Genomic DNA, 21,981 nt, shown 5'->3' with positions numbered 1-21,981 from the left:
TGCACTGGTTGCCAGTTTGCTACTGAGCTGAGTTCAAGAAAGGCCTTAAAAACTTGGGACCAGTTTACCTGTGTGATTGTCCAACCCCTTACATGCCCTCTCCATAGTTTGGAACCGTGGCATTGGGGTGGCTTACAGGTGCCGGCATAATATCCATTCCCCTTTTGCAAGAAATCAATCTTTTATCGTGGCAGCATCTACACTCCGGAATTCCCTGCCCGTTGACATCAGTGCAGCACCTATCTTTTTTTCAGCACATGCTAAAACACGTTTGTTAGGCAAAGCCGAACTGGACACATCAAATGTTGCTGTATCTTTTAATACATTTTTAGTTTCTTGTTGATTTTATCATTTGAACGTTTTAAAGAGTAGTTTTTACCTTATTGTTTTCATTCTCTTTGTAAATCACTTTGAGGTTTGTTTGTTTGTTTGTTTGTTTGTTTGTTTGTTCCCAGTCAAACAGTGTATAAATTTTATGAAATAAATAAGTAAGCGCTGAGATTTATCAAGGGCCTGCTCTCAGTACTTTCTCTTTCCGGAAAGCCATTTTTGTTTTGATGAACTTTTCCACCTTACGAAAATGTGACCTGCCGTTTGTTTTAAAATAATCTTCGTTTGTGCTTTGTGTCATTTCTTTTAAAAACCCCTGTTCTTAGCCGGTTTTAGGGCAAGTCTGCAATTCGCCATGAGACATCCCAAACTCGTGCAGTTCCAGACGCATTACTGATGCGATGGAAGATTGTAGATGTGGGGGGAAAGTACAGTTCACGGCGGTCGTGGAATCGCTTTATTCTTTTCAAAAATGTCACTCTTCTCATTGCATTGACAAGAGAATGAAGGCATCACAAAAACTTTGCAGACCTTGACTTTAGGAACAGCAGAAGCAGTTGGGAAGAGAGGAGTTCAGGGATATTTTAAAAAATAATTTTGCAAATTGTTTCTCAATCTGATCCTTTTTCATGGTTTTGTATGTTTTGTGGCATTTTATGCAATGTGACTTGCTATTATTTTTATTGATTAAAGTTTGGTAAATTCTTTATTGTAATTGTTAAGTGTAAACTGTTTAATGATTATTTGCTGATATTTAATTTTACTGTTTACTATTATATTCCAATGGATTATTGAATATTGCTTTATTTGATATGTTGTTTATTTTAAAGTTATGTTTTCATTGTGACTTTTTTGTATTGGATCAGATTGTTATTAGGTGTGTGATCTTTGCTGTCTATTTTGTTGTTTCTTCAGCTTGCAAATTTTATTTTTATTTATTAAATTTGTATACCACCATTTATCTGCAGATCTCATGGCAGTTCACAACAAAAAAATTACAATGTAAAAACCACGGTGTGAGTCAAAAACTCAGTTTCTATACTGTATTTTAGAGAAAACATGACACCTTTTGAAAGATAGAAATAAATAATGTGTGTGTACTCAGATGCCCGACTTGTGTATAGAAAGGAGTACACAAATTAAAAGTGAAATGAAATGAAATAGTAATTGCAATTCAGTGAAAAACAGCCCAAAATCTGACACTAGATGCTTGGTGCCACTCACCTTGGAAGAATGGAGAAAATTACATGAAAATTTGAGATATTGGCAAGGACTGGAACCTCCAGACTCTCTTTTATTATTTGACATTTCTCCATGACATATATAGTGGAAGCATCATTTGGAAGACAAACCACATCTAAAGCCTGGCAAGTCTGGATCTATACTGGATCATCAGATAACGCCAATATTATATACTTGGACTTGCTATTTTAGCTCACGTGCAACTGTGCTCATTCGACACACCTGTTTTAAAGTTTTGCTCCTCATCTTCCAATTTGCATCTGTGGTTATAACTGCTCTCTCTGTTTTATATACGTTATAAAATGAAATAAAAAAGCGACAACTCTCTTCAGATTGCAACGCTGAGTTGCTATTTAAAACTTCCCACAAACCCCCAAGAATCCTCCCCTTTTTTGTTAAAGAGGGTGGGATTAGATTTTAGAAAGAAGACCCAAGCTTAACAACTGAGTCTACCTCCTCTAGGGAAAGATGGAGGAGATTGGGAGATTGGAGGAGAGGGGAGAATTAATATGTTTAATCTTCCCTCACCCCCATTAAACAGAAGGCGGGATCACTTATCTAACATCCTTTAATTTCCCCGTTTTGTCCTTGCAAGAAGAATCTGGAGAGATGGCTTTGTGGTGGGACCAGACTAGATAACTCTCTCGTGCCTCCCATGCTGGACACCATAAATAAGAACAGCACAACGCCTCCATTTCAGAAGGAAATTCAGAGCCCGTCTGCAAACTGGGGTTACCACACCAGGTGTGAGGAACATGTAACTCCGAAAGGTTATTTTGCTTTTCGTCTTTTTATTTGCACCTGCTCTTACTTGCTTTCCTTTCCCCTCCCCATTCCGTTTTCCTTTAGTGCCACAACTATCAAGAGGACAAGGCTTCCCGCAGAAACGGTGCAAAGATTTGAATCTCTCTACAGCACCCAGCAAATCTACAACACTTTATAAATAATGATGATGATCATAATCACAGAATTACAGAGTTGGAAGTGACTCCAAGGGTCATCTAGTCCAACCCCCTGCAATGCAGGAATCCCAGGTTCGACCCCAAGTTGAACTCCCATTCTGAAACTCCCGAGAGCCACTTCCAGCGAGTGTAGACAATACAAGGGCAGAACATCAGGAGGACCCGTTTCCTGGAAGGATGGCAGGCGTGGAGACCTCTGAGCATGTGCAGAGCGCCTTCCCAGGCTTCCAGGTGTCCCCCACCCCAACCAACACACCTCTCTCTCTCTAAGCTTCGCCAGCCCATTCATTCTTTGGAGTCCTCGCCTCCCCTGGGGCTTACCTGACGCACCTGTGCTCAGGTGTGCGGTCCTGCTATCCCTCTGCCGGGGGAAAAGCCAAGCTCTCCGCTTCAGTAGCAGATCCTCTGCCCCGGCGCCGCTGCCCGGTGGGGTCCTCTTCTTGCAAACAGCATTGCACGAATTGCAAAAACTGAAATACGATGATTGTTGCCCGAAGCTCGCCGCTTCCCGCAACACTCCGCGCCTCACTCGCCTCCAGCCTCTGGGCTCAGAATGGGAAGGCGGCTCTTTTGCATAGCCGCGCTCCTGATTGGGCCGGATTCGGCCGGGTCGTTTGCATATGCAGGCTCGATTGGCTGACAGAGAGAAAGGGGTGGGGCGGGCAGAAAGGTACACAGTCACCTCCGCGCACGCCCCGCCCTCAGAACGCCTGCTGGCCCCGCCCACCACGTGGTTTCAGACACGCTTCTGAAAGGCCGCTTTCACACGTGAGTCAGACACGCGATGCGCTTAAAGCTGTTCCCTTTGTAAAGCAAAGAGAAAGGGCAGCAATCACTGCGTTTAAAGAGTTGTATTCTGTGTTTTCTGATTTAGCTCGTTTGTTGTATTTGGCTTTTTGTTTTTTAAAGATGAATTGTATTTTATTATCTGCGTACACCACGCAGAAAGCTTGGTTGGATGGCGTGGGTGGGTATGCGAATTTAATTAATGGAATAAATAGGTAAATGGAACACTGGGATAGTCAGCCAGTAGAGCATGAGACTCTTAATCTCAGGGTCGTGGGTTGGGCAAAAGATTCCTGCATTTCAGGGGGCTGGACTAGATGGCCCGGGAGGTCCCTTCCAACTCAGCTCCACTCAGAATGGACCCACTGGAATTAAGGTAGCTGTGCCATTGATTTCAGAGTATGGTGGATGCAGCTTACAGAGTTACACTGATAACAGGCAGCTAAGAACTTGGCTCTGAACTTGCTTATTTCTTTCTCCCTCCCAATCCGTTTTCCTTTTGTGCTGTTATCTTTTCAGCTTGTCATTTGCAAGCCCGAGGGGAGGGTGCCTTGATGTGGTTTTTAGGCAAAGTGGCATTAAAAATCATTTAAACCAACAAATTTCTCTGCGCTTGGAGGAGCTTACAAAGAAAAGCCAACAGGAGAAAAATCAGGCAAATGTAGATATACTGCCTCCCTTTAAAAGACTGGCAAGGAGGACAATGAGGCAATGTCACACAGAGACATGTGTGGTTGTCTTCCTCAAGCAGTCAAGCACTCTTAGCGTTCTCAGAGACACACGTCTAAAGGCACCAGAAATGCGGAAAACGAAAATCTGAAGCCCTGCAGGAGATTCTGCCCCAGAGTAAGAACATAGCAGGAATGTGCCGGATCAGGCCAAAGAGATGCCTAGGCATCGTGGCTGAAAGCTATTGGCAACCTCTTCCTCCTCCATGAATTTCTCTAATCCTCTTTCATGCCATCTAGGGTGGCTTCCATCGCTGCTTCCAGTGGCAGTGAGTTCCATAGTTTAACTATGCAGTGTGTGAAGGGTATTTCTTGGAACCTTGGTATTACCCCCCCCCCCAAGCTGCTGATTTAGTACAAGTGACAGGATTCCCCACTTCTCATTTTGTAGAGATACACCAGTTCAAGTTTGCAGCCCCATTTTAGCCCTTTAAAATCTGGTTCACATTTACTGAGCTCACGCTTGAAAGGCCTGCAATCTTACCAAACAGGGACAACTGTGTCCCAGGTGGATTAATCCAGAATAAAGATTGCCCCATTTCCCCCATGCTTCACTTCTAACAACCTCATACTGGAACTCCAAATTGACACACATGGATAGCTCAACTGGTAGAGCACGAGACTCTTAATCTTAGAGTTTTGGGTTCAAGCCCCACATTGGCCAAAAGATTGCTGCATTGCAGGGGGCTGGACTAGAAGGCCCTTGGGGGTCCCAACTCTGCAATTCTATAATTCTCTGATTTTAACAGTGTCTGTGCAAGACTAGAGAGCTTGCTCCTCTTTCCATCGTGCATCCCGCACGGCAAACCTCTTTCTCTCTCTGATAAGAGAGGTCTCTCTGGTTGCTGAATCCCCCATCCTTGGAGAACGAGAGACAGCCAGAGAGTCCCCAGAGAAAGTTTTGTGTTTACAAGCGCTGGAGGGGAAACTGATGCAACCCAGAGCCTCCGGTTACATGCGCCCGGTTGGCAGGAGGCCAGGAGAGTAGGAGGGAGTGTAGTGGAGATGTAACAGCCCAGGAAAGGGCTGATCTGGTACCCTGCGTCCTTCGAAAGAGAGGTGATGAGCTTGTTCCTTTCTCTCCTTTTTTCAGTACTCCCCTTCCTCTTAAAGCAGTGCTTTTTTCTGGGGGGGGGGGAGTGGGAGAACTCACCACGAAGTTTCTTTCTTTGTTCACTGCGGGCCCAGTGGCAGTGTCACACACAAACACACTGGAGAGATGGCTAAATGTAAGATGTGATTAATAAACTCAAGCCAACAAAGATCTGGAGTAGAAATGGCCGCAACTTTATTGATCACAGATATAGGTGGACGCTTGGCTTGTGAATGTGATATGTGCGGGAAGCACGTTCACAATTCCCCGGGGGCCGCAACCCGCAGCGCCGCGTCTGCACATGCGCGGGTTGCGAATCGGCGCTTCTGCTCATGCGCAAAGAACGATTTCGTGCTTTGCACATGCGCAAGCGCTGAAACCCGGAAGTAACCCATTCCGGTACTTCTGGGTTCGGCGTGGTGCGCAACCCAAAATCGCACAACCTGAAGCGTCTATAACCTGAGGTATGACTGTATATCCATCCCAGCCCCCCAGACTATCCCAGGGGTAGGCAACCTAAGACCCGGGAGCCTGGATGCGGCCCAATCGCCTTCTCAATCCGGCCCACGGACGGTCCGGGAATCAGCGTGTTTTTACATGAGTAGAATGTGTTCTTTTCTTTAAAATGCATCTCTGAGTTATTTGTGGGGCATCGGAATTCGTTCATTTCCCCCCCAAAATATAGTCCAGCCCCCCACAAGGTTTGAGGGACAGTGGACCGGCCCACAGCTGAAAAAGGTTGCTGACCCCTGATCTATCACCTACCTACCTACCTATCATCTATCTATCTCTATCATCTATCTCTATCTATCATCTATCTCAGTGTTTCCCAACCGGTGTTCCGCGGCACACTAGTGTGCCGCGAGACGTTGGCTGGTGTGCCGTGGGAGGGAGGCGGGTGAGTCGGGCGGCGAGAGGCGGGGCGGCGGCGAGGATCCGCGTCGAGCCGGGGGCGGCTCCGCGGTGGTGGTGCCGAGGTTTCTCTCTCCATTCTCCCCTCACACACACACACAGGAAATAACACAGGATCAGCTGACAGGACCCGGCCAATGGGGCGGCGGCGGGGCAGCGCGCGCAAAAGGGAGGAGCGCGAGACAGCGGACGAGGAGGAGGCCGGCATGTCCGGGCAGCAGCAGCAACAACAGCAGCAGCAACTCCCGGCGACGGCTCCTCAAGCCCCGGGCAACCCTACTCCCTCACCGGCCTCGGCCGCCCTCCTGCTCCACCCGCCGCCGCCTCCCCCGCCGCCGCCGGCCACCTCGGCCCCGCTGCCGCCCCCTCCTCCGCCCGCTATCGCCGCCACCACCACAACAGCCGCCGCCTCAGCTGCCGCCGTCCCTCAGTCCCTCGCTTTGCTGTCTCCTCCCCCCCCCCCCAAAGCTTGGAGGTTCCCCGGCAAGGGGGAGGGGAAAAAATTGAAACTTTCACTTTCGTGCGTCCCTCCCGGCGTGACGCTGCGCGCTGACGTCACGGGGCTGTAATGGTGGTGTGCCTCGAGATTTTTTTCATCAAACAAGTGTGCCTTTGCCCAAAAAAGGTTGGGAAACACTGATCTATCTATCTATCTATCTATCTATCTATCTATCTATCTAATCTAATCTATCTATCTCTATAATTTTTAAAAAGGTAATGGAACTCAGTCCCGCTTTTAAGTATTTTATGACGGACACTGGAAGGTAAAATGAAACCAATCAAACATTATGACAGAAAGGGGGGTTTTAATGCAAAAAAAACAAAACAAAACAAAAACTTAAGAGGAGCCTCCTGGATCAGGCTGAAAGGTGCCACTTCGTCCAGCATCCTCTTCAACGGGAAACCCACAAGGAAGATCAGAGCGCAGGAGCCCTCCTTCCAGCAGCGGAGATTCAGAAGCCTCTGATCATAAAGGCAGAGCAGAGCCAGCAAGGCCAGCAGCCATCAATAGGTCTGGATAGCTCAGTTGGTTAGAGTGTGGTGCTGATAATGCCAAGGTTGCAGGTTCGATCCCCGTATGCGTGATAGCTGCATATTTCTGCATTGCAGGGGGTTGGGCTGGATGACCCTCAGGGTCCCTTCCAACTTGACATTTCTCTGATTCCTCCGCTAACTTGCCCAGTCCTCTTTCAAAGCCTTTTAAGCTGGTTTGCCATTTTTGTCTCCTGTGGGAGGGAGTTCTGTAGTTATAACTCTGCACTTCATGAAGCTGTATATATAATCTGTCCCGAATCATCAGACATTGAGCTTAATGGGACCTCTACAAGTTCTAATGTTATGAGAAAAACTTGCAGAACTTCTATAAACAGTAAAGTTTTTAAAAATTTGGTGTGGTGCAGAGAAAGTGAACAGCGAAGAGTCCCCCCCTCTTACCCACTTTCTCCATTCTATGCATATTTTTTAAACAAATTCTATTGTGTCCTCTCTTCCTCACCTTTTCCTCTAAAGTAAAAAGCTCCACACACTGCAGCTTTTCCTCGCAGCAGGAGCCAATTCTGGGTTTTTTCTGAACCTTTTCCAACCCTACAACATCGGTTTTTTGAGATGTGGCCAGAGCAAATCCCTCTATGGGCTTCAGCTGTGCAAACCTAGCCCCCCCTAATTCTGGTTTGGGATTAGGCAGCTGTCAAGATTCAATTCCATTATCCCTTTCTTCACCTGCATGAGGACTGGACTCATGGGCTATGGACACACTCCCATTGACTGATGGTTTGGGAAGCAGTGCACACATGACGTTGGCCACAGTCGTTATCTATCCTCAGGACCAGTTTACTTGCAAAGTAAACTGATTTTGGGGGACAGGTCCTTAATAATAATAGTAATAATAATAATAATAATAATAATAATAATAATAATAATAATAATAAAAAATACCCCGCTCATCTGGCTGGGTTTCCCCAGCCACTCTGGGCAGCTTCCAACTGAATATTAAAATACAATAGTCTATTAAACATTAAAAACTCCCTAAACAGGGCTGCACACTGCTTTTGGGGAGCAGGGTCTGCAGAGGACAAATGCATCAGAAGTGATTCTCCCCCCACCATCTCTGGGAGCAATTAAGATTAGCAATTAAACCATTAGGATTAGTTCATTAACACCCCGGTTAATTGCCTGCCCCTCTCTGCAGAATTGGAAGATTTAACCACAGTCCCTAGAAAGAGGCATGTTTACTGCCTTGGCGGGCACCCCATGTTGCAGCATCCTCAGTCTAGGCTTCAAGGCAGAACATGGTTGGCATATGTCTGTCTCCCCGGGGTGCAAGCCTGGGCCGTGGGTCTGGGGGTCCTGAGCTGCCCAGGTGACAAGACCCCCCTCTCGGCCTCAGTGAGGGGGCCCAAAGGAAAGCAGAGCAAGATGTTTGGCACCAGCTGGGCTGCAGGAATTGCCAGAAGGTGGCATGCAAGGCACCTTCCAGCCGCCTTAGGAACTCTGGATTTGTGGAGGAATTGCCTTGGAGACTTTTCTTCTCCCAAAGATATCCTGCAAGGCAGTGGAGATTTAGGATCAGAGTTTCCTTCTCGTAGGTGGACTCCCTTCCCAGGTGGACGGGCCCCACCTGCCCCTCACTTCCCTCTGCAGCCTTCTTGACCGTTGGACCCCCTCTTGACCTCATCCACACTGTTCGCCAGAGCCTGTCTTTGCAGGCAGGGATGTCCCTAAGTCACCAAGGATTTGAGCTGCCCTCACCTGGTTTAGCCGGCCAGTCAAAGCCATTCTTCACGCTGACATACCCCCCAACATTTCTCCAGTGAAAAGAGGGGTGTCCTATTCCATCATCATCATCATCATCATCATCATCAAAATTTTATTATTTATACTCCACCCATCTGACTGGGTTGCCCCAGCCACTCTGGGCAGCTTCCAATAGACACTGTAAATAAAACCTGCTATGTTTTATATACATTAAACCTTAACATTAAACCTTAAAAACTGCCTTCAAGTGTCTTCTAAGCGTTGTAGCTTATCTCCTTGGCTCAGGGGTCACAAAACTCCCCACCCTCCCACATTTGTCTGATGATAATACAGTGGTACCTCGGGTTACATACGCTTCAGGTTACATACACTTCAGGTAACAGACTCCGCTAACCCAGAAATAGTATCTCGGGTTAAGAACTTTGCTTCAGGATGAGAACAGAAATTGTGCTCCGGCAGCGCGGCGGCAGCAGGAGGCCCCATTAGCTAAAGTGGTGCTTCAGGTTAAGAACAGTTTCAGGTTAAGAATGGACCTCTGGAATGAATTAAGTACTTAACCAGAGGTACCACTGTAGGGACGTCCTAAGGAAAAGCGGGACATTCTGGGATCAAATCAGAAGCCAGGACGGCTTCTGTCAATCTAGGACTGTCCCTGGAAAATAGGGTCACTTGGAGGGTCTGCAGTTCCAGAGACAAAATGCAGGCATTGATTCCTGGCACTGCCAGATAGAGACTGGGTATGCCCCCCCCCACTGAAAACCTTTGAGAGCTGCTGCCAGTCTGTGTGGACAGTACAGAGTTACATGGACCAGCTGTATTTGACTATGTATAATAATAATAATAATAATAATAATAATAATAATAATAATAATATTTTTAATTATATCCCGCCCTCCCCAGCCAAAGCCGGGCTCAGGGCGGCTAACAATAAATTTCCTGTTTAAAATAACCAATTAAAATCATGAGGATTAGAACGGTTTGGAAACTTCAGCTGGTGCAGAATTCAGCGGCCAGGCTGCTCACCGGAGCAAGACTGTTTGAGCATATTGCACCAATCCTGGTCCAACTGCACTGGCTGCCAATTAATTTCCGGGCCCAATCCAAAGTGCTGGTTTTGACCTATAGAGCTTTAAATGGCTTAGGACCGCAATACCTCAAGGACCGCCTCTTTCCATATGAACCCCCCTGGACCCTGAGATCATCTTCTGAGGCCCTCTTTCATGTGCCTCCTCCTCAAGAGGTCAAGAGGGCGGCAGCACAAGAACAGGGCCTTCTCTGCAGTGGCTCCCCATTCATGGAATGCTCTCCCCCCAGGGAGGTTCGCCTGGTGCCTTCATTATACACCTTTAGGCGCCAGGCAAAAACGTTCCTTTTTAACCAGGCCCTTGGTTGATCTGTTTGACATCATAGAATCATAGAGTTGGAATAGACCACAAGGGCCATCGAGTCCAACCCCCTGCCATCATATAATAATAATTAAAATGTGTTTTGTTTTATTTTATGGGGGGATTATTGGGTTGTTAGGGACACGGGTGGCACTGTGGGTTAAACCACAGAGCCTAGGAGGTTGGCGGTTCGAATCCCCACGACAGGGTGAGCTCCCATTGCTCGGTCCCTGCTCCTGACAATCTAGCAGTTCGAAAGCACGTCAAAGTGCAAGTAGATAAATAGGTACTGCTCCGGCGGGAAGGTAAACGGCGTTTCCGTGCGCTGCTCTGGTTCACCAAAAGTGGCTTAGTCCTGCTGGCCACATGACCCGGAAGCTGTCTGCGGACAAACGCCGACTCCCTCGGCCTATAGAGCGAGATGAGCGCACAACCCCAGAGTCGTCTGCAACTGGACCTAATGGTCAGGGGTCCCTTTACCTTTACCTATTGGGTTGTTGTTTTTATTTTGATTATGTATTTTGTGGTTTTACATTTTGATTTTATTCTGTGAACCTCCCTGAGACCTCTGGGTATAGGACGGTATATAAATTCAATAATAATAATAATAACCACCTCACTTTGTTTGGGGAAAGGCTGTAGCTCTGTAACACATTTCTGCACTCAGAAGGTCCCGAGTTCAGTTCCCGGCATCTCCAGGTACGGCTGGCCATGTCCCGAGTCTGAAATCCTGGGGAGCTGCTGCCAGTCAGTGTAGGCAATATTGAGGTAGATGGCTTCCTATCTTTTTTTCCTCCAGGCTCTTGGCCAATTCTTGCATTGCAGGTGGTTGGGGAAAATGACCCTCGCGGTCTCTTCCAACTCTACAATTCTATGATTCTTTAATATGCCAATATTGTGAATGATCTACTATAGATTATCTTAAAAACCAACTGTAGGGAATTCTCATCTGGAATATTTCTGATTTTAAAAGTTCGGACTGTTTCTTCCTGCTGAGTTTGCTGGGTCTTTCTCTGCCGTTGACTCTGGAGAAGGCCTGGCGCCCTCTTCAGGCACTATAATTCACGCATCGTAACCTCACGTCATACATGTAAAGCACAAAGATTCCTGGCGATCATCGTTTGTGAAGGGTGCTGGGAATTGTAGTTCTGTGAGGGGGTAAACTACAGTTCCCAGGATTCCTTGGGGGGGAGATGTATTTTAAATGTGTTTTTAAGAGCCTCCAATGCTTTTCAGAGTGAAGGACAGCTCACTTGGTAGAGCATGAGGCTCTTGTTCTCAGGGCCAGGGGTTCGAGCCCCATGTCGGGCAAGATTCCTGCACTGGAGGGGGTTGGTCTGGATGACCCTCAGGGTCCCTTCCAGCTCTATGGTTCTGTGATTCCACATCTTGAGGCAAAACGTTTCATAGGCTATGTGCTCTGCAAAGAAAGGCATCATCTTTCTTTGGGTCTGAGTCTTCTGTCAACCCATTTCGCTAGGGGGTGGACTGAGTTCAGGCTACATGTCATAAAACATAATTTTCTATGTTCTCAATTTGACCCTTTTACGTGGTTTTGTATGTATTGTGGTATTTTATGCATTGTGACTTGCAGCCATTTTTACTTTTCATAGTTCAGTAATTATTTATTGTAATTGCTAAGAATGAATTTCTGTTTAATTGTTATTTGCTGTTGTTTTGAGAGTCCAGTTCATTGTGTGCTGTTATATTCTAATAGATTAATTGAATATTACTAATAATTGAATATTACTTTATTTGATATGTCATCCCAATTTCAAGTTATGTTTTATCATGACATTTTGTATTGGATCAGGTTATTATAAGGCGTGGGTTCTTTGTTGTCTATTTTGTTGCTGTAAAGTGAAATGAAATGTCAAAAAGCGATAAAAAGTACTAAGTGTACATTGAAAGGGGAAACAGCCCCCTGCCATCGCCCTGCCAAACAGGTGGCGCAGGTTTCTGTGGCGCTCTTTGCAAACCTACCGGACCTGTTGAAATGGGCCGAGAAATGGCCACAAATCCTCTTTTCTGAGCCCGATTCAGGCCTCTTCAGAGCATCATCTCTGATCCTGCCTGGCATCTGCATCCCTGGCGACGTGGGACCTGGAAAATCCCAGGGGCCGCATGGCACCAGGAGCCCAGACGGCCTGTCCTGCCAAAGTCAACAATCCCTTCCCCGCAAAATTAGAGGCTGGCTCCCATTTCCCCCCAACAGAGCTCTGTGGCGGAAGAAGCCGCCCACGGAAAGGAGGCCTGGCCGCTGACCCTTCCGTCTGGGTCGGGCGCTCACCGGCTTCTCTCCCACGCTGGGGAGAAAGGCTGTTTGGGGCACTGCCTTCAGATGGCAGCACACGAAAGCTTGTACCTAGAACAAACATAGTTGCGCTCTCTCTCTCTCTCTCTCTCTCTCTCTTTTTATTAAAGATTTTCTTGATTTACAAAAGTGTCTGCAATGTCTCTCTCTCGTATTTTTCCCCCATGTAACATTTTTACAAATTAGTTTCATTTGTTGAGACATTAGGAAGAAGAGGGGGAAAGAGGTGGAGGGGGGAGATGGGGGGGTTGGGGGCAATGTTTCTATTTTACTTACTATATGTAGGGTTTGGTGTCAGCATCGTTTGTGCAGGTTCTTTGCTGTTCACTTGTGTTCCTTTGGTGGTGAGAGAGGTTGGGGTTGGCCCTGGGTGTGGCTGTTCATTTGTGGCTGGCTGTGGTGGTCTTTGTTTTCATGTGTGAGTGAGGTGGGTGGGTGTTTTGGATTAGGTTAGCCATATTGATTTGTATGCTGTTGGTGGATTTTTGTCGTTGTCTTGTTGGGCTGTGTTTGTGATAAAGGGGAGCCATACCGGGGTGAAGGCGTCTTCTTCTATTTGTCCCCGTGTCAGTTTCAGTTTATTGGTTAATTTTTCTAGTAAGACTGTTTCCCATACTATTTGGTACCATAGGTCCATGCTTACTCCTGGCAGGTCTCTCCAGTGTCTGGTTATGATGTTTCTGGCTGCTCAAAGTAGGTGGGTTAGGAGTTCTTCGTGGTGTAAGTGGGCATTATTGTCTTGGAAGATGTTTAGTAAGGCCAATTCTGGGGTGATTTCTAATACTTGCTTGGTTATTTTACTTATTTCTCGTATGGCTGTTGTCCAGAATAGTTGGATTTTGGGGCACTCCCACCACATGTGAAGGTATGTGCCTGTGGAGGTGCACCCTCTCCAGCATTTTGGTGAGGTTCCTGGGTGTATTAGCGCTAGTTTTCCCATAGGTGGTCTCTAAGGTGCTACTGGACAGGTTTTTTAATTTTTATATATATTTAGACTATATATATATTCAGACCAACACAGCTGCCATTACCTGAATCTATGCATCTGGCTGGCAGGCTCTGGCCCTGTTTCAGGGAGAGGAAAAGGCAGAATCATAGAATTGTGGAGTTGGAAGGGACCCTGGGGGTCATCTAGTCCAACCCCTGCAAGGCAGGAATCTTTTCCCCAAGGTGGTTTGCCGTCTGGTTAAGAGGTCTGCCAGCTGCTTGGGACCAGCGTTGTTCTGGGCCTTGGGTGCCAGTCGCTGATTCTCAGCCTAACTTTCTTCACAGGGTTGTTGTTTCTTTAGGCATTTTTTAATTTTCACAAACAACTCCAGAAGGAACAAGGATAACAGTTGGAGGAAATTAAAACAAAACTGTAAGAGGCAGGCAGAATGAGTGGTTGCACAGGTGTTGAAATGACAAAAAGTCCATAATATCAGCGTTGTTTTTGGTTACCAAGTCTAGTTGCAGGTCTGCCAGAAAATCGTGGTGTAGGTCAATTTCAAGGCGCTAGTCCCTAAGCCGCGGAAGCAGCGAAGGCAATCGCGGGCGGCGGCGATGGTTCCAGCGCCTCCATCCTCCGCTGCAGGAGCCCCCCGGCTCCCGATCTCTGCTCTCCCTCCCCGCCGCAGTTGACCGATTTCAAGGCGCAAGACCCTCAGGTGGGGGGAAGAAAATCCGAGCCGCGATGGGGATCTGGGTGAGGGTCCGGCAGCCCCGCGCGAGCCCCCTTTCCTGGCTCCGCTGCAGTCGACCAATTTCAAGGCGCTAGTCCCTTAGGCGCGCGAGCTTCGCAGGCGGCGCCTTGCCCGGCGAGCGGGGGGCGGCAGGATCGGACCACCCCCTCGAGGCGCCTCCCCGCTCGCTCTTGCTCTCGCCCCCGCCTCCCGAGCGCTGCCTCGACGGCGCCCAGGGACCTTCTGCCGTCTCCCGCTCTCCCCGCGGCCCCGATCCGCCCCATGCCGGCGCCCCCGCCTTCCCCCTACGGGCCGCGCGCCCTGGGCGCCCTGCTGCTCTTCGGCACCGTGTCGGGCCTGATGGCCGTCCTGGCGTCCATGCTCATCTTCCAGACCCAGGCGGGCAGCCGGGCCGGGGCGGCGGGCGCGGCGGGTCTCCCCGAGGGGGCGCGCCGGGTGCTGCTGCCGCTGTCGGCGGTGCTGGCCTCGCTCTGCCTGGTGCTGAGCCTCAGCTGCCTCCTGCTCAGCCTCCTGCACGGCTACTGCGGCGCCGAGCGGTGCGCGCCCACGGGGGGCGCTCTGGGGCCCGACAGGTGCGTACTGGCCGAGGCGAGAGGTGCGGGGCTCTCCTGGGGCGCGGGGGGGGCACCTCGATCTGAAGTTTGCTTCTTTGGGCGGGAGGGGGCTCTTAAGCCATCTGAAAGAATAATAATAAGAAGAATAATTTATTATTTATACCCCGCGCATCTGGCTGGGCTTCCCCAGCCACGCTGGGCGGCTTCTAACAAAATATTAAAATGCCCTAATGCATCAAACATTAAAGGCTTCCCTAAACAGGGCTGCCTTCAGATGTCTTCTAAAAGTCTGGTAGTTGTTTTTCTCTTTGACATCTGGTGGAAGGGTGTTCCACAGGGCGGGCGCCACCACCGAGAAGGCCCTCTGCCTGGTTCACTGTAATCTCACTTCTCGCAATGAGGGAACCACCAGAAGGCCCTTGGAGATGGACCCAGGTGTCCGGGCTGAACGATGGGGGTGGAGACGTTCCTTCAGGTCTACAGGACCGAGGCCATTCAGGGCTTTAAAGGTTAGCACCAAAACTTGGAATTGTGCTTGGAAATGTACTGGGAGCCAGTGTAGGTCTTTCAGGACCAGTGTTATGTGGTCTCAGCGGCCGCTCCCAGTCACCAGTCTAGCTGCCGCATTCTGGATTAATTGCAGTTTCCGCGTCACCTTCCAAGGCAGCCCCAGGGAGAGTGCATTGCAGTAGTCCAAGCGGGAGATAACCAGAGCATGCACCACTCTGGCGAGACAGTCCGCGGGCAGGTAGGGTCTCATCCTGTGTACCAGGTGGAGCTGGGAGACAGCTGCCCTGGACACAGATTTGACCTGCGCCTCCATGGACAGCTGTGAGTCCAAAATGACTCCCAGGCTGTGCACCTGCTCCTTCAGGGGCACAGTTACCCCACGAAGGACCAGGGAGTCCTCCACACCAGCCCGCCTCCTGTTCCCCAAGAACAGTGCTTCTGTCTTGTCAGGATTCAACCTCAATCTGTTGTTTTCCTATCCTGAGCTGGTTTGGAAGAAAAGCGAGATACAATCATAGAATGGCAGAGTTGGAAGGGACCACGAGGGTCATCTAGTCCAACCCGCTGCAAGGCAGAACTCTTTGGCCCGCGTGGAGCTTGAACCTACAACCCCGAGATTAAGGGGTCTTGGGCTCTACCAGTATGTATGGGATATAAATGAAATCCGTCCACCCATCCAAGGAACTTGCCGTAATTAACTCGCCATGGGCTTCTGGGGTCTTGTAGCCCCCGAGTTTATTACAGGTCTCCCAGAAGAAAGGCCTTCTTCTGAACAGGCGACTCAGAGGCCGGGGTCTGGCTCACCTTCGTCAAAGGTGGCTGTTCATGCCCCCACCTCTCCTTGCCCCTTGCAGCCCTCCTCCAAATCATTAACCAAAGGCATGTCCAAATTGTCTCCGAACACGAAAGAAACGACGGCATCCGCCATGCATTACATGCATTAGCACGGCTCAGAAACGACATGCTGGGATGTCAGGAGGTCAGGGTTAAATTGCTGGAAGCAGAAGGCAGAGAGCAAGTTGGCACAACTGGTGCCACAACTGCAGGTGTTTAAGATTCAAGCGGGCATTGCCCTGGCACTTCCCTGAAGGTCATCATAAGGTCTAGAAACTTGGATTTCTAAACACGCACACACCCAGTCATAATGCCTAGACTCAGAAACATAGAATCATAGAATTGTAGAGTTGGAAGGGACCCTGAGGGCCATCTAGTCCAACCCCTGCAAGACAGGAATATTTTGCCCAATGTGCGGCTCAAACCCATGACTCTGAGATTAAGAGTCTCATGCCAGATTAATTGTTATTTTTAAATTTACAAAATGTACGTACTGCTTGATTGTAAGCTAACCTCTGGTTCACAGGGATGTAGAGCAATTCGTTGAAATTAACAGGTATTTTTAAATATTCAAAGGATAAAAATCAATATAGATTCACAGCACTGCAGAGTTGGAAGGGACCTCAAGGGTCATCTAGTCCAACCCCTGCAATGCAGGAATCTTTTTGTCCAACACTGGGCTCGAACTCACAGCCCTGGGATTAAGAGTCTCCTGCACTACCGACTGAGCTGTCCTAGGAGCATGAGACACATCAGTGCATGTCCAACATAATGAGATCTAGATACTTGGTTTTTTAAACACACAGACACCCACAGTCATAGGGACTAGAAACTTTTCATGCATGTCAAGTGTCATGAAGTCTAGAAACATGTTTTAAACATACACACACACACACACACCTAAGTTCTACAAACTTCCATAGACCTTCTAAGTGCCCCTATTTTCCAGGGACAGTCCAGGACTTACAGAAGCCATTCCAGTTTCTGATTTGATCCTGGAATTTCCCGCTTCACCTTAGGACATTTCATCGGAGAAATGTTGGAGGGCTGGAGTTATATGACCCCCCTGCCCCGAGCCAAGGAGATAAGTAACTAGACAACCTTTAGAAGACATCTGAAGACAGTCCTGTAGAGGGAAGTTGTTTAATGTTTAATGTTTTATTATGTTTTTATATATGTTGGAACCCACACAGAGTGGTGGCAGCAACCCAGTTAGATGGGCAGGGTATAAATAATAAGATTATTATTATTATGCAATAGGATGCCCCTATTTTCATTGGCGAAATATTGGAGGGTATTCTTTCATGAATGTGGTATAGTGTCAGAAACATGGGTTTTTAAACACACATACACACAGGTCTAGAAACTTGCATGCACATCTTGTGTCACAACAAGGTCTAGAAACAAGGTTTAAACATTCACATCTCCATAGTGATAAATACTTGATTTAAAAGCCACACATACCCCAGATTCAAGCAGGCGTTGCCATGTCTATGATCAAAAGATCCAGAAACTTTTTTTTTTTTTTAAAGCATTCGCTCAGACAGCCAGATTCAAGCAAGCATTGCCCACACATTTTCAAGCACACTGTAAGGTCCAGAAGTTGAAGCAGACTGAAGTGGGCACTGCAATGTCGAGTACAGTCAATAAGGCCTAAAAACTTAGGGATTTTTTGCCTTTTTTCTTAAGAAGAGCCATAGCTGGCGAACCATCCACAATTTAAAAATACTGGAGCACTTTCAGGCACACCTTCTGTCTTGTGGTCTAGAAACTTGGTTTTTTAAAAACAGCAACAACGCATTTGCAGGAAGGACAGATTTGACAGCCGCTGCTGCAATTTCTGTACTTAATCAGCCATTGCATGATGCTGGCTTTTACGTTACTCCGCAGAGTGCTGGGGCCCCCATCCGCACCCGTCCAAAAATTCCTGCCGTATGAGAAACTCTGCTCATTATCCCTCCAGCTCACGTCCGCCAACTTTTCCCACATTGCCGCTGTCATTCTGAATTACCACTTTGAGGTTTTCTTTTCTGAGATTCCCCCCTCCCCTCCATGCTTTCTCTCCCTGTTTCATTTTCCTTTTTTTCTCAGAGTTTTGCAAACAAAGTCTGTCCAGGCCTGCAACGAACCCCCCTCCTTTTTTTCGGAAAGTAGGGGACGGTCAAAACAAAGCTCTCTCTATTCTTGGGGACAATGGCAGGCGAGGAAGGAGCAGGCAGGGTGTCCAATATTTTCTCTCTGTTCCCAAGACACCGTCCCTTTGCAACATTGCGTTTTTTAAAAACACCATTCACGTGGGGGCATCTGTCGTCCCCCCCCCACCCTCATCTCCACAGTTACCGATTGAGGTGCAAATATTTGATTTATTCTTGGGGGACGCTGGGGGTTAACATCATACTGCTTCCAGAAAAGAAACACCCCATGTCCTGAGGAAACACTTTTAGGACAAATATTTCTCAAAGCTTTAGCATGAGCCGGAGGGGAGTAAGGGGTCTTACGCAAAGGAGACGCGTTGAAATCAAGGAGCCAACGTTCGCCAGGCCTGTTGAGTTTGGCAGGTCTGCTCAGTGGTCTAAGAAGAGCACTGCCGGGTCAGAGGGAGGGAGAAGGAACGAGAGGCTACAAAGGATTTGGGAAGGGGCAACACACAAAGCACACCATGCATTAGAATCATAGGGAAGGGACCCCCAAGAGTCATCTAGTCCAACCCACTGCAATGCAGGAATCCCAGCGAAAGAACCCACTGCTGAGCTCGGTGCAGTGTGTAATCTCTTTGGGGCAGAGACCCTCACCCCCTGCTTCGCCGATGTAACTCCCTAAAGCTCGAGGTGATATCACGGAGGCGTTGCATATAAATACATGAAAATGAATTAACCACAGGTTTCTGTTCCTTCCTCCTGCCGCAGGGGTGACTGGTTCCTCGTGGACAGCCGGAAGGTGCGTCACGTGGCTGTGGGCCTGTTTTGCTGTGGGGTTTCAGCCTACCTGGCAGGTGAGTTTGGCTCCTCCCCCTGCCCACTCCTTAGACTAGCTCTTGCCCGCCCTCTGCCGGTGAGACCAGTGCAAATAGTGCATTCAAAGAAAGCTGGCTCTGATTCAGGAACCCTAGAATTGGAAGGGACCCTGAGAGTCATCTAGTCCCACCCCCTGCAGTGCAGTAATAATAATAATAATAATAATAATAATAATAATAATAATAATATATTATTATTATTTGTACCCCGCCCATCTGGCTGGGTCTCCCCAGCCACTCTGGGCGGCTTCCAACAAAGATTAAAAATACATTAAAATGTCACACCTGGACAGGGCTGCCTTCTGATGTCTTCTAAAAGTCAGTTGGTTGTTTATTTCCTCGGGCGTTCCACAGGGCGGGCTGTACAGTTTACTGTACAGACTTCTTTTTTATCACTGATGTATACAGTGGTACCTCGGGTTACAGACGCTTCAGGTTACAGACTCCGCTAACCCAGAAATAGTACCTCGGGTTAAGAACTTTGTTTCGGGATGAGAACAGAAATCATGCTCCGGCGGTGCGGCAGCAGTCAAATGTTGTTAAAGCAAACCATGGTTTACTGTGCAAGCATTATCTTTTTATATATATATATAAAAATCACTGCTGCAGATTTGTTGAAATGGGTTGCCATATTTTGAAGAGCAAAAAGAGGACACATTTGTCGACTTTAACTTTGGATCGCTATGACAGCTCTCATTTTACATAGCCATGAAAAAGAGGTTGTGCCTAGGAAAAAGAGGATATATAGCAACCCTAGTTGAACAAACCGCAATGGCCTCCTGTGCTGTCCAAACACAAGTCAAACCTGGTTAAAGAAAACCGTGGTTTACTGTGTAGGCATTCTCTTTTTTACCTGTATGAAAAACCACTGCTGTGGATTAAATTGCATCCTCTCCCCCTCGATTCCAGCTCTCTCCATGTACATGCTGGTGCAGTTTGAGACTGAAACCGGGATCACCAGCGCCTGCGTCCTTTCGTCGGGCATCTTGGTCCTCTTCATCACTGTGACACACGCCCTGATCCGCGCTGCCAAAGCCACGGGGCTCAGCCAGGGCGAGCTCTCACACACCCTCTACGAGAACGACTCGGCCCGTGGCGGGGAGCTGCCTGCTGCCCCCCTCAACAACACCAAGGGCATGCCTGCTCCCCGGCCACGCCCAGAGATCCACCGGGAGTTTTCCTACCCACCGTTCCTTGAACAGAAGTCCCACCTCACCACACCGGCCAGCAGCAACATCACCTCATCGGGGAGTGCCGAGCTAACCCTGGAAAAGGATTGCTACAGCGCTCCCCGGATGCACCGGACCCTCTCGGCGGAGTCCGGCCTCCTGCAAACCCACGGGAAGCCATGGAACGGCGTCACACAGGAAATGAGGAATGTGCTCTCCCGCAAAATGGCGGGCACGGGGAAAGATTCGACATTGGTGTAGAAAACGTGGGTAACCCGTCTCTGCAGAGGTGTAGGGGAGCCAGCTGGTTCTCTGGAGGCCTCTCAGCTATTAAAGACGTTTACTCTTCCTTATTCCCGCAGCCTGGTTTATTGGCGGAACTCCCTGCCACAAGGTGGTGGCCGCTCACATAGGAGGTTTTGAAATAATAATAATAATAATAATAATAATAATAATAATAATTGACTAGGTTGCCCCAGCCACTCTGGGCAGCTTTCAGCATATACAGAAACACAGTAAAACATCAATCACTTACAAACTTCCCTATACAGGGCTGCCTTCAGATGTCCCCTAAAAGCTGTATAGTTACTTATCTCCTTGACACTTGAGGGGAGGGTGTTCCACAGGGTGGGCACCGCCACCAAGAAGGCCCTCTGCCTGGTTCCCTGTAACCTCACTTCTCGCAGTGAGGGAACCGCCAGAAGGCCCTTTGCGCTGGAGCTCAGCCGAATGATGGGGGTGGAGACGCTCCTTCAGGTATACAGGGAGGAGGCTATTTAAGGCTTTAAAGGTCAGCACCAACACTGAATTGTGCTCAGAAACGTACTGGGAGCCAATGTAGATCCTTTAAGGACCAGTGTTATATGGTCCTGGCAGGTGCTCCCAGTCACCAGTCTGTCTGCCGCATTCTAGATTAGTTGTTGTTTCCGATTCACCTTCCAAGTTGGCCCCACAAAGAGCACATGGCAGTAGTACAAGCAGGAGATAACCAGAGCATGGACCACGCTGGCAAGACAGTCTGCGGGCAGGTAGTCTCAGATGGAGCTGGCAGACAGCTGCCTTGGACGTAGAATTGACCTGTGCCTCCATGGACAGCTGTGAGTCCAAAATGACTCCCAGGCTGCGCACCTGATCCTTCAGGGGCACAGTTACCCCATTCAGGATCAGGGAGTCCCCCACCTCTGCCCCCCCCAAAGTACTTCTGCCTTTTTAGGATTCAACCTCAATCCCTTAACCACCATCCATCCTCCAACTGCCTCCAGGCATGTGAAAGGGGATTAGGGGAGTCTGGTGAGGGCAGACGCATTGCATCTTACGCATAATTACACTTGTGCAATTCCTACCATACGTGGTTGAGGGCAGGCTGGTTGAAATTGTGCAGGTTAAATCCAAACAAGGTGGACAGTTTAAAAGCTTTTTGCACTGGGACTGCATGGGCTCTGGGAGCATGGCGTATTCTCCCCCCCCCCCCATTGCGGAGACACAATTTCCCTTGCACCTGAACCCCCACATAAGATGCGATCTTACTGTATCAGCAAGCCACTAGTAATGGAACCTCCAGTTACAGAGGCTGGAAAGCAGTGTCCAAATTAGCTGTGATTCCCGCATTGTAAGGGTTGGACTAGATGACCCATGGGCCCCCTTCCAAAGGAACAATTCTATGATTCTACAGATTTGCTCCCAAGTAATCCCAGGCATCGCCGGCACCTGCTC

General features: G+C 48.5%; 2 protein-coding genes across 4 annotated transcripts in view; one reads left to right on the top strand and one right to left on the bottom strand.

Moving 5' to 3' along the window:
* MEF2B (myocyte enhancer factor 2B) overlaps nucleotides 1–3,078 on the bottom strand; it is a 37,666-nt gene extending 34,588 nt beyond the window's left edge. For 2 of the 3 annotated variants that reach the window (XM_083484036.1, XM_083484038.1), the window contains exon 1: nucleotides 2,856–3,018. The gene's annotated coding sequence lies outside the window, so the exon portion shown is untranslated. Of the gene's footprint in view, nucleotides 1–2,855 lie in introns of all 3 variants that reach the window. The other variant, XM_083484037.1, reaches the window with a different exon arrangement.
* An 11,301-nt stretch (nucleotides 3,079–14,379) lies between these two features.
* TMEM221 (transmembrane protein 221) lies at nucleotides 14,380–20,621 on the top strand. The gene is made up of 3 exons (XM_083484133.1): nucleotides 14,380–14,760; nucleotides 18,993–19,078; nucleotides 20,009–20,621. The coding sequence occupies exons 1-3, from the start codon at nucleotides 14,450–14,452 to the stop codon at nucleotides 20,527–20,529; spliced, it is 918 nt and encodes a 305-aa protein (XP_083340259.1). The 5' UTR covers nucleotides 14,380–14,449; the 3' UTR covers nucleotides 20,530–20,621.
* Nucleotides 20,622–21,981: the final 1,360 nt, after the last annotated feature.

This window comes from Podarcis liolepis (assembly GCF_965112155.1).
Source record: "Podarcis liolepis genome assembly, chromosome: 18".
NCBI classification, from domain to species: domain Eukaryota; kingdom Metazoa; phylum Chordata; class Lepidosauria; order Squamata; family Lacertidae; genus Podarcis; species Podarcis liolepis.
This window is presented reverse-complemented; position numbering and strand designations above follow the sequence as displayed.